Source organism: Varroa destructor, unplaced genomic scaffold (assembly GCF_002443255.2).
Source record: "Varroa destructor unplaced genomic scaffold, Vdes_3.0 BEIS01000958.1, whole genome shotgun sequence".
NCBI classification, from domain to species: Eukaryota; Metazoa; Arthropoda; class Arachnida; order Mesostigmata; family Varroidae; genus Varroa; species Varroa destructor.
The window spans coordinates 8,926-24,877 of record NW_019212411.1 but is presented as its reverse complement, the minus strand read 5'-3'; the positions used below and the strand labels follow the sequence as shown (position 1 = coordinate 24,877).

The following is a 15,952-nucleotide window of genomic DNA, read 5'->3' as shown; positions in this document are numbered from 1 at the left end:
CATATAGCTACGCTAGAGTTGTACTTCGATTATCATCAAGACCAAATAATTAAATCGGCATTACCTATTGTATGCTAACCTCTACAAAGTCTGGTGGTCCTTAAATTTCTAAGTGCGACTACTTTATAAAGTAGGGAGACACATAGACGCGATTAAGCAAAACTGATCTATTTCTTTAGCCTCTATCTGAATTGTTCTCTAATAGGCAAGCAATAGTACCCTCCACAGGCTACTTCCATCCGATATATGCATTTTGTTGATATTCGATAAAAGGTAGTTCGCAGCTGAAAGATGATAATGGCATTAGAGGAAGTCTACACCTAAGGGCTACATGCAACGTTTTCATGGACAATTCTCCGTGAAAGCCATTATTCAAGTGGCGTGATTTGTCCAATAACCATAATAAAGAGCTGCTGTTAATGTGCTTATTATATAGACCACTAAAATAATATAAGTTCATAATTAACTTGTTCCCTCTGGTGCCAAGTAGAGATGACTTGAAGATCATCTACATTTTTTTTAGCTTGAGGAACAATAAAGTTAGTTAATGTTGGTAAGAAGGTTAGTTATCTAACGAGTGATTGGTACTTTAAGATACCTTTTACAGCTCTTACAACATTGAACTGTAGCGTGAGCACGTTGGTTTGTTATTATGTGATATACGTAAGAAACGCGATAAGAAAACTGTTTTATTCGTTCGCAAATTTACAGGTGCACAAACATTTAATTCCAAACAGCGCATAAATGCTCACATAGGTTAGTTATATGCCTACTCATTGACTCCGGCTTACTACTCTTTCAGGAGATATCAGTAGTGGACGCAGACGAGCGTCGATCAGACTATTTCTCAATCGACGCTGATGATGGTGTTTCTCTTGCGGCAAACGCTAGTGGCACTTTTCCCTTTAGTTTTCGAGCCAACCACTTAAACTCTCTGAAGAATCGAAGAGGTAGCCGAATTTCGGACTATCTTGAAACGCTGTAAGTTATCTAATAGTTATTTGTCCTTGACGACAGATTCGACAGCTTTGGCATAATTAAAAAGAGGTCGACGGCCTGAGAACGCTTGCTAGTCTTGAGGAAGTGTGTACAGTAAAAATCCAGGTCTATTATAAAGGTGAAAACAATTAAATGCAATATGGTACAGTTTGTTTAGAATTTCTTTAGTAAATGACAGAAGGGTACACAGAATAATATGTGCATGTCATATTATTTGGCTAGTTTATAACGCCTGCAATGCACCACAACGCACGCTTCGTTCCATGTTAAAAATGTGTTATAATTTTTGGCTTTAATATACATACCCGCCTCGAGCTCTTTCTGATTCAGCTAGCCATCATATCAAATCTATCCTCGTTTTTCATCGTTTGAGTAACTTGCTGTACATCCGCAACTTTCGTCATATGCATTTTAAATACTACCTCAATAGATCCTCAGGTGAATTTCGCTTCATTTGCATCAAGAGAGAAAGCTTACCCTTTGAATCAGTCTATATCTGGCTACCGTATAAAGATGTAAGACCTGAAAAGCTTGATATATATTTTCAAACGTTTTACATTAAATGACCTCGATATTTTTTTTCACAAGGAACATAAGTGATTTACGTGTATAACATATTTAACATGCTTAAAAGTTTGCTTAGAATAATTGTTTTGCTTTTATATATAAGTGCGACCTCTAAATTTGTTTAGGACTTTTTCTAACTATCTCCATCTAGAACTGTATCTATATAATAACAGATATTTCACCAAATTTTTTTACGCATACTAAAAGTCTCATTTCCGATGGCCACATTCGTTGATTTTGCTTACCATTCACCGCAGTCACAGCTTAAAATTAAAATTAGGTCTTAAACATTCACAGGCTTGTTTCAAATATTCGCCTATGTAATTTTTCGTACGTTCTCTTAATCGCACAAATGTATGAGTCGGATTGAGTTATCACATGAAGTTTGCTGGATTTTCACTAAATAACACTACATATACAGTAGTCCAATAAATTCAGACTAAGGCTATTCGGCCTTCATAGGCACTCATTCTAAAACATGCCTGTAATCTCAGGTAGCCAACCTTGCATTAGTCAGCTTGTGTGAGCCGACGCACAATCTTGTTCTAGGACGTATAGTCTTGCTTCCTGTACTACAACTATTCACTGTTCCACAACAGCTCACGAGCAGGCAAATATGTTTCTTTAATGAGGCGTTCGCCTCTGCTCTTAAGACATAAACTTAGAACACGAAATTTGCTTCTATCTTCTTTGGGTCGTAAACAGTGACGTGTTTATAGATTTATTGTACAAAGAACTGGCCCCAGTCTGCTACGAGAAATAACGAATAAACGCATGCCCGTTACGACGAATAAGTTACCAAAAATTGTCCCAATTTAGGCGCTGTATGCATATAATATATCTCTATTCCCTCTACTTCACCCAGACTGCTTGTCGAATCGTTCGTACGGATATCAGCGACACAGTTCCAGACAAGTTGGCTAATTTATTACTGTTCAATTCCTATAGATTTGAAATTTGTTTAGGTCGTCTTGGTCTTAAATTGGTCGTAAGACCAATTTAAGTTACGTCAAGAAGATGGTTGCTACCACATCAGAGTTACGTACCGTAATGCGACTGTTAATGTGCGAACAAAAAAACTATATTATGCGAATGGCCGGAAGTGCCGAACTTCTGGCCAGAGGTATCCAGAACAAAACAGAGGGCAGCTGGAAGAGCTGAAAAAGGTGAATTGTATTGCTCATTAAAATGATTGTACATTTTTTCTTCTCAGAAGCGGTGGTCTAAATATGCTTTTAGTCTGACGGTGCCAGGCTAAAATACGAGCTACGAGTCGAATGCAATAAATGGACAAGTTGTTATTGATCGTAAAATTCTGTTTAAAAGTCAGCTACAAAGAAGGTATCAATAAGAAATTGCTAACAGTAACCAGAGGGATTATTTAAATATCGGGAATCGATCACTGAGCATAAGCAACTGATCAACTCTTTGAAACACGGTAAACCTCAACGCTGAGTCTGTCCGGTGAAATAAGTGGAACCACCTCGGTTTTAATGCTTATTCCAATGCTGTGCCCATTGAGAACAATAACTTTGCTCGCTAATAGAAGAGATGATAGATAAATTTCATTGACCTTTACCTAGGTCTTTGCTGGCCAAGCGCAATTATGCCAAAGCTGTTGTGATCCGCGTACACAAGAAGTTTCTCTTGATTAGCTTGCTCAGTACCCCTTCAACAGTGAATTGCGGAACCAGATTGTCTGCTTTGCGTGTGCTGCGGATGGCTTTCGATATAGTGCACCCTCTAAGCTGACGCGATTTATGTTGATGCGGACCTGCTGGGCGTTGTCTTTCTTATCGCTGATTGATTTAACTTTTGTATTCATATGCTTTTAACAGTGATTTCGTTAGTCAAGTGTCGTTGTTATTATATTTGCTTAAATAGTATATCCAACACACCAGCCATCTAGTATAACGCAAGTAATGCGCTGCTTAGCTATGCACTAGGAGACACACTGTAACAGAACGAAATCAGTGTAATAAAGAGCGTGCGATCCAAAGCTGACTAGAATGTGCTCATTGTAGCAGACGCCGTTGCTTACACTAAAACCAGCTCTAAAGTAAAGCACCTATGTCATATTTTGTTTAGTCTTCTATAATTTAGTATATGAACGCTTATACTGTGCGCTTGCGTCATATAGTTTTTCATTTAATATTATTACAAACATCATAGTACAGCACCTCTTCTAAATTGCAACAAACATTTAGACTGCAGTCTACTTTGCCATCAAATGCCCGAACAGTATTTTTTATCGTTAAGGCAGAAATGACTTTGCAGTGGCAGTGGTCGGAAAAGTCCGACGAGCTTCCATTCGGCGGGCACGGATGCAGACGCAGAAGTCCAAGAAGTTTCCTTGGATATTTCATCTTTCCTTCTCAATGGAAGAGACTCGAGGTAACATTCTATTCGCAGAACTATAGATAATTCTTTACTATGTTCATGCAGTTTTTTTTTTACAAATATTATCGTTAAACACGAGCCCTATGTATCTTGTTCGAGAAATTTTCAACTGGTTGATCTAGAACGACGATACTGGCCAGCAAACAAAAAAGAGACATCATTTGACGCTCTTCACAGACAGGTCGCTTGGGTCTTGAGTTGAACGGACGAGACATATAACTTGCAGTTTTGCCCTTAATTGGCTCATAATTACTAGAAGAAAAGCAAACTTGAAGTTTTGAGCTATAGTTTCCTGGATGATATCGATGATAATAACAATGGCAGAGCTGATTTCAGCTTCTTTTATGGCAAGTAAGAAGAATATGATCGGGTGTCAGAAAGTACTATCAGACAAGACAGGTAAATTTTACCCCCTTGACGTCTTTGTTATGCAGACAAACGTTCGCCTACTGCTGCCACTTTCCAAATTCGACTAAAGGGCGAAAAAAATCCGTTTATGCGTCCAACCGATATCCTCCAGAGACTGAACCTATTTTTTCATATTTTTTTTTTATTTACTAATCAACAGATAATCGATACACTATTGCAATATCTACAAAACTAAATGCGTTTGCACAGATCTAGCGGCCGGAGCAGTTTAACGGGTTCCCCAACCCTTGTTCAAAAAACCGTCAATTACGAAACAGAACGAGAGAATGTCACGGACCATTGCTTTGGACTATATTCAGAAAGCAACGTCGACGAAAAGGTACGCCAAGACACGCCGACTTGATACACGCTAATGAACGTTTTTGCTTTCACATGCGGATCTCAGTTAATATTGTACTATTGGGTGGTACCTAGCATACCTTGTGTCAATACTGTGTGTTGTTTTTACTGTTCCTAGCGTGTGCAAATATTATTCAATAAGATTATTGTATCTATTTACTTTTTACCGGTTTGTTTTTGCACGAAAAGTCTGACTATTAGGATTTCGAGCACGGAAAAAGGCTTGGTTAATGTCGTGGCTATTGCAGCAGTTGGCATTCTTAAAAGCCTAATTAACATTTTGTACGGCGACATATATTAAAATGTTGACAATTCGCGTGTTAAACAATAGTCCTTGACTTGAAAATTTTAATGTTTGCATTTTGACTATTATGCCACTTGTACTAAAGCGTTGTACCCTAGTGACCGGTAAATTTCGATACTACGCTGATGTTGGGAAAACAATGGCTATTTGATCTTAGGTATCGAACTTGTTTATCTTACTTGCTTATTTGCTATCGCCAACAAAGAAATTATTACCATTCGCAGATTTCCCATTTTTTTTTAGAACAGGTCGACCGTCTCGTGGTATTTTGGCGTCATACCTATTTTACTTGTCGATTCTTTATTAAGTCCGGGTGCATTTTTGCATAAAAACTTTCACTTAGATCTTGAGGAAAAAAAATGGTAAATTCACGACGGACTATTTTAAAATCAGTAGGATCAGTTTTAGCAATGTGATATTCTAGATTTCAACCAAGAAATAAGCATTCGTTCCACTCAAACCGTCTAAAGTAAATATGTTCACCCGGTTCAAGGAGAAAATGCGTAGACAGTTAATCAACAAAGTAGATCTATTGGCGATTTAATTAAATTGTAGTAGAAATCTTGTCTTCCAAATATGACTCATAGAGTTGATTGACACGTGCCACGTTTTGCTATAGATAATAGAACAGGTAAACCAAGCCTAGCTTCAAAATTCCTTGTAAATGAATGGATAATTATTTCGCTTCTGTACATTTAAACGATACCTGTTCCGAAAAACTAACCTAAAATTTCCTACCGAGAGAATGATAATCTGTGAGACAGGATAAGTCCCATCTTAAAAGACTAAGCAGCAGCCTTGCAACCCCTGATTGATTCCGAAATATCGTCACGGTGCATGAAATAATAACCTACTGCGCCGAGGCAGCTATATGCGCTCCCGATTGTTTGAATTGAGCTATTTCGTATATTTTTTTTCCCTGTGTTGCGTCGTGAACTAAGCATTTGCGAAGCAGTCGGGGCCTATCACGTGTGCATGATACATTCTATCTCTACTAGGTGCTGTGGGCCGTCCACGAGACCACGTCACCAACTTATGTGGCACAGCCTATTGTTGTAACCTTATTCTTGTTATAGCCGCCGAATTGGCGGCCAAATGGCCCAATGTGCTTACACAGAAGAATAACTATTTTATATATACGTATCGTAATTAGCTGCGGAGATTCGAACTACATTAGGATATACTTTTGAGCATCTTATTTTAGAAAATTACCTTAAGCGAGAAGCGCTCAGCTCTAAAAAAAGAAGGAATATTCAGGCGGTCAGAAAAATCCTGCGCGTTGCATAGAATGATGCCATTATTAGCAGTGACAATTTCAGGCAATGGACACACACAGTAGTTCATTGAATCAAGCTGCGCGTGTTCAGGAGCCTTCAACAACAGCTTCTAATTCACGGTTGCGACGTACTCTAGTGCATCCAGAACGCCTGTTCAAAGTTGTCATTGTAGGAGACTCCGCTGTCGGAAAATCTTCTTTGATCAACCGTTTTTGCCGAGGTCACTTTGTATCATCCTTTAATGCTACAATAGGTATGCTTGAATTTTGTGAAATTTTCCTTTGGCAAATTTATTACCCGTACCAGGCTATTGAACATTCTGAACCATTGAACTTCTAGGACAGCCTCTACATACCGACGAAACAACGCGTGTTATCTCACACGCAGCTGACGACGAGCCCATTCGACAAAATGAAATAATGTATTATATATCTTGGCCTTCTACTTACGTATTTTGTCATTTCTATATATTGTTATTACGATTGCAGAGTCAGGTTAAGATGTAGATAGTTATCGTTTTACAAATTAGCTGATTTAGATAATCGTGTTCCCAGGGGTTGATTTCCAGGTGAAATCGGTAATTGTAGAAGGACGTTCTGTGGCATTGCAGTTGTGGGACACCGCAGGGCAAGAAAAATTTCGTGCAATAACCCAACAGTATTTTCGCAAGGTCAGAATAGAACCAATATTCCAATGACTACAAATAGCCTGCAAAACAAACAATGCAACACAGCTTAATAAGCATCCATAATATAATGTAACATGTAACTTTCTTTATAGCCGAAAACTGTGTGGTATTTTGGTGTCTTTAAAAGGGCACATACAGGTTGAGAATATATATTAATACGTTCTGAAGTAAGGAATTGTAATAGCGGGACACTCTCTTATCGGTAAGACGATTTATTGATTAGCGAATATTTTTTTTCGCTTTTTTTGTCGTTTCATAAGTGTTTAACACATAATTTTATATATTACGTAATATGCTGCTAGCAATATTTGGCGCAATAACGTCACAATCTGCAAAAAAAGTTTCGTACAGCTCCAAAACATTTTTGGAGCGGAAGGCGAAAGAGTACGTACCATTACACCTATAAAGGATATATATATATATATGTTGTTCCTTTAAAAGGTTTTTCTTTGCTATTTATCATAATGTGTAGCAAAGAGAACTCTTTTAAAGGAACAATGAACTTAAGAACGCTACTGGATACAACTTTATCGTCTATACGAAAAATAATCTATAATTCAAAAAGCAAGCCTTACAGGCCGCAAAGGACCTATCTGTTGTGCTAGAAACTCACGCATAGGCCTTAATTTTGAACTTTTTACTATAGCGCAGCGAAAGGCCAGTATGATCACCAAAAGCAATTAGGGTGCTATTTGACTAGATCGTTATACGTACTTTGCGCGGATAGCTTCTATTGCGGTGCGTTTACACTTTTCGAGAACCCCAACTTTTATCACTGAAGCAGTGTAACCATTTAAGGCGACGAACAAGATGTGCATTAAACAACAAAGATTATCAGTCATACGACACCGCTCTATTCCATACCTTTAACAGCGGGATAAATAAGCTACCATCTAAATGTCAGAAGATGGTCATGGTTAATGTAGTATTAGCTCCCTATTGAAGAAGCTCCTCACTTGCCAACTCATTCACTCCCTTTACAACCTTTAGGCTGACGGTGTTATTATTGTGTACGATGTTACATCTGAGGAGTCGTTTAAAAATGTACGCGCGTGGATCAGCACCTTGCAGGTAGGTCAGCGAACAAAATATATTATCAAGTATAATGCATAAAGCAAAGTATCCGATCAAGTCTTGGATAGTGGTTAGTTGCTATTATGCCTAATCAAGATAATCGAATGTTTACCTGTAGCCGTATTGCGAGACATTTTATATAATAAGCTACATATTACTTAACTGTAAATAAACATTTGAAGGTTTGAGCATTTTCCTCGACTAGAAGGTTTGATTAACAAATGCTGATCGTTCGATTACAATTACTGTTGTAGCTATTCTAGTACTCTGCTCTATGATGGTGTAAAAACAAAAACAATTACCGAGCTCGGTGGTTTACGACCATTAATAATTACTAGCGTGATTTGTGGATGCTTTGTCATTGAGAATCTATTACCCTCTACAGAAGTTCCCTGGTCATGAATCTCATTTGTTAAAGTTTGGTGATCTACACCAAAGACCACATGGGCTTTATTAAGACGATGTAGAATAGGTTTGGTCGCAGCTTTTGTGGTATGGTTGAGGTTGAGCTAATTAATCTATTCAGCTCATATGTGAAATGCGCTTTCATCTAAATCACAGTAAGTGTCAAAGCTTTATTAGCATTCAAGAAAATGCACTTCGCAGCGGACAGACGATTACGGTCCAAGAAGTGGACGGAAAGCCTAAATACTACATTTTTAATCAGGATCGTCCAAGAGCCCCGTAAATAAATCACTAACAGTGATTGGCTTGAACAGTTGATAATAAGTATTTGGTTATAAAAGGCCAGGTAGTTCCAGCTGATGAAACAGATGCTTTTTTGTCATTTTCCAGGTGCAGTTGTTATTTAGGTATGTTAGACTGTCGTTGACACAATCACCCACAGCAGCTAGATCATATAATATCATGCCATTTTGTGCGGTTCCTCCGTGATATTCAATAGATTATAGTGTTCCATTCGAAACTGAACAACCCGTTATAGTCAAGGTGAAGGCTGTGGCAAGCTTGTAACTAATTATATAGCATGATTTTTCAAGCCACAAAATACCATGGTAAACATGCCGCTTGTTTATCAAAATATGACCAACGCATTGTTGGGCTAGGGTGCTTTCTAAACAGAATACGTCAGCCTAATGGATAATAGTACCCGCTTCAATTTGACTAGATCTATGACGTTCTTTCAGCAACGGTTTATTATATGACCCAAAGCGTGCGCAGTTCACTTTTTAACCTACAGATATTTTTGACGATTGTTTGTTAGGATGGAACTACGGATAAAGTAACCTTAATGATAGTGGGAAACAAGGCGGATATGGATACTGCCCTTCGTATGGTGTCCTTTTCAACGGGACAAAAGCTTGCTCATGTAAGTAGACACATAGCACACACATTCTTAATCGAGTAAATATTAAATTTTGTTACCTCCGAGGTTATTGGGATCTTCATTTCATCTAAGTGCGATCCGCTGCCGATGTTTTGCATATTAGTATGTCCCGAAAATTGGTGGTATATAAAGAAAAAATGCTTGATGCATAATCCAACTATTTATAACCAATTTTAAAGCAGTCCATGTTGGATATAATGTGCACTTATTTCCACCCTCTAGGGTATTTATGAAATATGACTTTAAACCTGCTATGGGAGTAGACACTTTGACTTGTTGTTCAAATCTGATTAGAGCTTGTCGAATCTTGTCGTGCTTTAAGTTTTTACAGCTTCACGGATATAATAGACGTAGTAAATAAAATAAGGAGGTCGAAGGTTGTTGAAACAAGACTGCGATGGGAAAATTTGACAAGGAATCTACACTAGCTCTTCACCGTTACGGTCGTAGTAATGACTCAACGTGGTGGTCCAGAAAGTTCCTAGCGACAAAGGGCAATACTACATTGATTTAAAATACGTTTACTGATTTACTTAATAAGCATTTCTATTATTTTTACAAAAAGTGCCATTAAATCAACAATATTTATAAACAAGGGAACCATAATAATCTATAGCAATTTATGACTGTAACCAAATATACTGATTCCAGTGATACATCCATCTTATGAACCGTTCTGGAAACGCATCAAGGCAAGATATTTTTTTGCCGATTCTTTTGGCACTCATACAGTTGTTTCTATCTGTCCAAAAAATATTAATAAGTCACTCCATATTGTCCCAGTAAAATAAATGCTATCCCATTCCGGCACAAGACAAATAATGATGACGTAGTAAAGAGCACAACAGTATTTCTGTGTCGACAAAATATTGTCTTCTTGTATTTTTACATATCCGTTATTATTCAAAATAAATTTGATGCGACAATGAAAATGCAGTAGTTAATTCTGTCCAAATTTGAGGGTAGGCCACGGGGGAGCCGCGGTTTCGACCCAGAGAGGTCTAATAGAAATGGCCTGATTGGTTTAAGGCCAAATCTTCGTTTTAATGAAGAGAAAGAACCATCATTGTAGGAAGCGCAGAACTGGTCACAACGATCAGCCGAGCGATCGGGTCTAGGTAAATATAAAGTGAAGCCCGGTTTATATAAAATGTTTCTTAAAGAGCACGAAAACTTGATGCAAAAAGATCTATAAAAAGCCTGCGTTTTGAGTTCAAACCTAACTGTCGGAGAGCCTTTAGTATTCATAACTGCGGCAATGACTTCCTTGAAAAGTTTTTAAGTTAACGTGTTATTGCTTCGGCTCAATTTGGTCATCGATAAGTACGCGCGTTACCGCCAATGTCAGAATAAAATGAATTATGCTCTGATATGTCAAGAAGAATTTCATTTGTAGTTGTTGTGAAACTAAAAGTAGAGTGCTCCAAAGCACATGTTTCAGTTTAACCGCTGTCGGATCTGTATTTTGGCTCTTTACCCATGTAAACATTAATAGTCTTTTGCATTGCTTAGCTTATAAACTTACCTCTCAGTTCATTTACATCTTTTTAAGTTTCAACAATGTGTCAGGATCTCGTCCTTATCATAATTATGTCCCGTTTTTTACCCTAATTTAATCCCAAAAGCAAGACGCTACGTAGGGGATGTATTGAGTGCATGAGTCCTTGACCGTTGTTAAGCGTTATTATTGAGAACGGTGCATTCTTTTTAAGAAGACACCTTTTACGAAGAGCCCTACGACTCGGATAGCTTGTAACGGCATCTATGGCATTGATAATACCACTTATATATGGAAATCCGTATCCTCCGTTAGAAAAAACGGAAACGTTTCCGGTCTGTTTGATGAACCCGTTTAATGTACTTGCACCCAGGCATATGTTGACATTTCGAAGTGTAAGTACCCCTCTCAAAACCGAACCATTTCATTTGAACAATTTCCTACAAATAAAATAGACGTACGTACACAATTGGAAACGCAAGATAGATACCCAGCAAGAAAACGATAAAAAAAAAGTTCCTGAGAGACCCCTCGCAAGTTAATGTGTGATACTGAATATTTCCCTTAGAGGTTATGCTGTGAACTTAGTGCAATTAGAATAGTACAAACATGATATATAGTAAATGACTTCATCACCACCAAATTAACGGTGTGATCGAGAATATGAAGAGAAAATTTAACTCAAAATAACTTCCAATCAAAAGCCTATAGAATCAAAGACCAAGTTAGATAACGCTGTCTATCGAAACAGAGTCTTTAGACACACCAACCAAAACTATACTGGACTTTTTGTCAAAATGTCCCATCTCACCCATTATCTAGGCCTAATTTTCTCCGTAAGATTGCCGTCTGCGTTGTTCCCTTTGATTCTACTTAATGTCAAATTATTCGGTTCTTTATATAGCAAAATAGGTCGTCAAAAATTTTTTATACAGGTGCATAGATCAACAAACCGAAAGCGTGGACAGAGCTTCATGGAGAACTAGTGTAATACCATGCCAAAAAATAAGGTGAAGACGACTGGAAACGTTTTTAAGTGAAATGCTGTGCTTTGTCAAAAATATGTAAAAACATTAGTACATATTTGTACGTTTATCTAACTATCTGGTATCAGTATTATCCATAGCAGTTATCGAGTGTATGCCTTTATTCCGCAGTGTTTTTTATTGTATATTGTTATAAGCCATTAATATCGTCATTGGTATTGGTAATAGCGTTGTAACTTCAACATTTTTAGTTTCGTTGTAATATTGTAGGGTGACTTCTAACGCAACAATACATTTACAGTTTTTATAATTGAATTTTTATCCTGCAGGAGATAATGTTGCGTTAACGTATTTCCAGCTAAGCCTTTTGCACTAATATTTTCTTGAAAAACTGTTTTGTGCCACTGGTCTCCCTTAGAATGATAGAACCATCTTCCATGATTTCGCAAGCTTCGATATCCTTATCATTAACATCTTTTCAAAAAAAAAAACAAACAAAAGTGTATGTGGCTGAAAGTATATTGAAATCGACTTTTAAGTAAAAACTAAGCTTTAGGTATATTTAGGTATTTTTTATTATTTTTTTTACGTTTCTCCTAACATATTTTTTCATAGCTACAAATATGGGCGATTATTTTCATTTATCTACATATACACAAGCCTATTATTAGCTGCCCATATGTCTATGCTCATACCGTTAAGTAATGCCTTTCCGCTTTTTCTGTTTTAAGCTTTTTCTTCTGCAAAATCACAAAATTTTAATATGCCACGTTACTTTCAAGCCTACACAATTAGGAACAATAATAAAAGACGGGTCTTCATTATTAAAGAGTAATAGGAACTGTCATAATTATTTGCACACTTCTAATTCAAGAATTCATTATATCAGCAAAGCACACATTGTTTATCAATCACCGTTACATTCGAAGCATGCTTTATTGTTACCTTTATGCCGTAACCATAATTGTTTCTCACTCCTTTATGACCAGGAATATGAAGCCATCTTTCACGAGATTAGCGCAAGAACCGGACAAGGAATCGAACCAGCTATGGAGCATCTAGCCAGGTCATTTTACCACTATATACAAATTTTCCCTCATTTAATCAATTACTAGGGTATGGGGGGCAATTCAACCGTGCTGACCTACCGAACCAAAGAAAAGTGTCTAATAGAAATATCCAATTTCTAGTTGGCATTCATAACAAATGACGTGCTTTTGTAGTAGTTTATCCTAAACAATTGCTTCGGTAATTTTAGAAATTAACGTTACTTTTTTTAACGTACAAGCATTATCCCGAAAAGCTGCGAGCGGGTTGAATAGTCCCATCGATCGAACTAATAACAATATGAATATGGCAAATCCTTACATATACCACGCTTCACTTGATGAAGTTCATACAAAACTAGATCGTAGATCCCTTTTACATCAAGTAAGTCAAACCTTATGGAAAAACTTATGAAAGAAAATGACAATCAACTATAGATTATCGCACGTACAAACGCAAGAACTTTAGACAACGGTAAATCATCATCGCGTACACTAATGTGTACACTTATCTTTTTACGAAATTGACTATGCATATTTCACCGACAGCCTTCTTCGCGTTAAAGAGGACGAGGAGATTGAAAAAGCCGTAAATCTCCAAAGCGACCTGGCTTCAGATAAACGCTGCTGTTAAATGGATGTAAGCCAAGCCAACGATACAATTAAAATCCAGCACATGTTTCCCTCAACTTTTCGGCTTATGGCAGTTAGGTATTGGGGACCCTAAATTAATCAACACTATGGCTATGAAGGCTTCTAGTAATTACAGTAAATATAAAGAGCAGAAATTCAACATTTAGAAAAGCATCAAAGCATGAGTTTAAAGATGTGTTTGGTTTGCGTGTGCTGAACTACGCGACGTCGACAGTCCGTAACAGGATCAACATACAGAGGACTGAACAGCTATACTGCTTTATCGGAAATATCAAATTTGATTGTTTATCATGTAGTTCTTTAGGAAACGTTTTGATTAGTTTTTAAATTTTCCAAAATCATTTTTCATTGTTTAGGAGCTAAAGAAAAAAGTGACGGTGGAGGTCGCTACAGGTACCGTTTAATTTTGAAACCAGGTGTAGGGATCATAAAAAGCATGCTAATATACAATATTTAGAGAGTGTGAAGTTTATGCAATATTGAAACATATTTTTTGCTGGTGGCAATTAATGGTGTAATGACAAACTTACGATCAAAGTGACTAAAATATACGCGCTGAAAGTTATGTTTCAGCTTAAAATGTGCTCACGCTCTTATTAGTTGTTGTTTTGGTATCGTCGCGGTCGTGTACGTGACAATATAAGGGAAGTCAAGTTGCTTAGGAGTAATTTTTGTCCAATAAAAACAGACGAGGATTTTTATTAGAAGGTTACTTACAACAAGCTTAGTATTTTACAAGGGTAGTGTGAAGGAATTTATTTTTCCTAATCGACCCTCGGTTCATGATGGTACTGAGCTTTTTTGCGATTTAAGCTCTGTAAGAGGTATTTAGTCTGTAAATAGTTCTATATCATAATATTTTAGGATTCCATCAAAATTCCTAGGCGCCAATATTTGACTTCTATTTTTAGTAGCACTAGCGGACTTGTTACCTTTTGGAGTTTTGCAAACTAATTCTATTTAACGTTTTGTTTGTTCTCAGCCTTGAAATACAACTTTACATATCTACTTTCGCGGGTCAAAAATAAGTCTCTCGTTTCTTACAGGATCCACATCATATGCTACATCTTAAATATTTGACACTAAATTTCCAGTTGCTCCACCCTACAACATATAGAACCAGATATTTTCAAAGGACTGCGATTTAAGGAAGCTATTTAATCGTTCAAATAAGGGGAGGAGCTAAGGAAGTAGCTAAGGAGGCAGCTAGTCCTGCAGTAGGGAAAGATAAGCATTCGAAGGGAACCTACATACCTAATTCTGGATAGTTTAATTTTTGAGGCTCACTCAGAACTGGCTTGAAATTTTGATTCTCTTCGCTTGTCTCTAAATATGAGTTTGTCAAAATCTGCTAGAAAAGAAGCACCAGTGACAAGTGTACCGAATCTCAAGGGGCATTGTGTAATTGCCTTCAGTTCGGCCACCCCATGTGGGATTTTTTGAGGTCTCCGCATCAAGTGAAACAAACACTGCTGAACTAATAAATAACCATGATGCAGTTTATTATATCAAGGTTTGACGATAATTCTAATTCTCTGTCTTAGCCGCAAAAATAAAAGAGATTTAGGCAGTTGATTTTTTTAAATTAGACAGAACGACCATGAAATAACTTGAGCACTTTAGATGCCGTTGAGGCTTAGAAAACAAAAACAGGTTGAATCCATATATATATATGCAGATCGTTTATTGTTCCTTTAATTGCAATCGTACCTTGAGTATAACTTCAGGGAAAATTACGAAACTAAATTAAAATGTCGAATGACTTCCAAACTTCAGCAAAAGTATTTCTGAATCTCGCATTAAACACTGATTTTCTGTTACTACATAATTTAGAACTGAGGTAACTCCCCTTGATCCAATGCTATATCCAGCCGGTCAAACACAATGTTGGCGTGAAGGCGCTTTTTAATTTGGCCCAGCGGAACGTTCGTTCGATGTTTTTTTCTATCTATCTCTGTCTCACAGGAAAGAACACCTAGTTCTCCGATATGGGACATCCGTTCTTATCTTAATTGCAGAATTTGATGCTGTTAACCTTCCCACATTCCAATTGAGTTTATCAGTGCTGTACGGCGCCCTACAAAAAAAGCGTTTCGTAGCACCTACACTTCCATTTGCGTAATCCAAAGCATGCACTATTATATGTATGTGTTCTTATTAACCATCTAAATAAAATTGAAGCGATTAATCATTGTTTTTTTACTTCTAAGGCTTTTCGTGTGTTAATTAGTATCGACTTCAGCCTACGTTGATATCGATGAAAAGGCCTAACTGTAATTTTCTACTCACTATATATTCAATCTTCTCCTTGTGCGCTGCATGCACCATGCTTATCGGTGCTAGAAA

The 15,952-nt window shown here is 37.2% G+C and overlaps 1 protein-coding gene and 1 long non-coding RNA gene across 5 annotated transcripts; one reads left to right on the top strand and one right to left on the bottom strand.

Moving 5' to 3' along the window:
- Positions 1-503: 503 nt before the first annotated feature.
- Positions 504-7,971, bottom strand: LOC147754108 (uncharacterized). The gene is made up of 2 exons (XR_015318228.1): positions 7,718-7,971; positions 504-7,023 (listed from the first exon to the last, which is right to left on the bottom strand). It is a non-coding gene; the product is annotated as an uncharacterized LOC147754108 (long non-coding RNA).
- Positions 803-14,190, top strand: LOC111255192 (EF-hand calcium-binding domain-containing protein 4B-like; the record flags this gene model as incomplete). Of its 4 annotated transcripts, XR_015318227.1 has the most annotated exon segments (10): positions 803-981; positions 3,844-3,960; positions 4,585-4,714; positions 6,358-6,568; positions 6,870-6,985; positions 7,994-8,074; positions 9,300-9,404; positions 9,745-10,114; positions 12,896-12,972; positions 13,502-13,641. XR_015318227.1 is itself a non-coding variant. In XM_022816875.2 (9 exon segments), coding segments are annotated over 9 exon segments (1,101 nt in total), but the record flags the coding sequence as incomplete, so codon positions are not given.
- Positions 14,191-15,952: the final 1,762 nt, after the last annotated feature.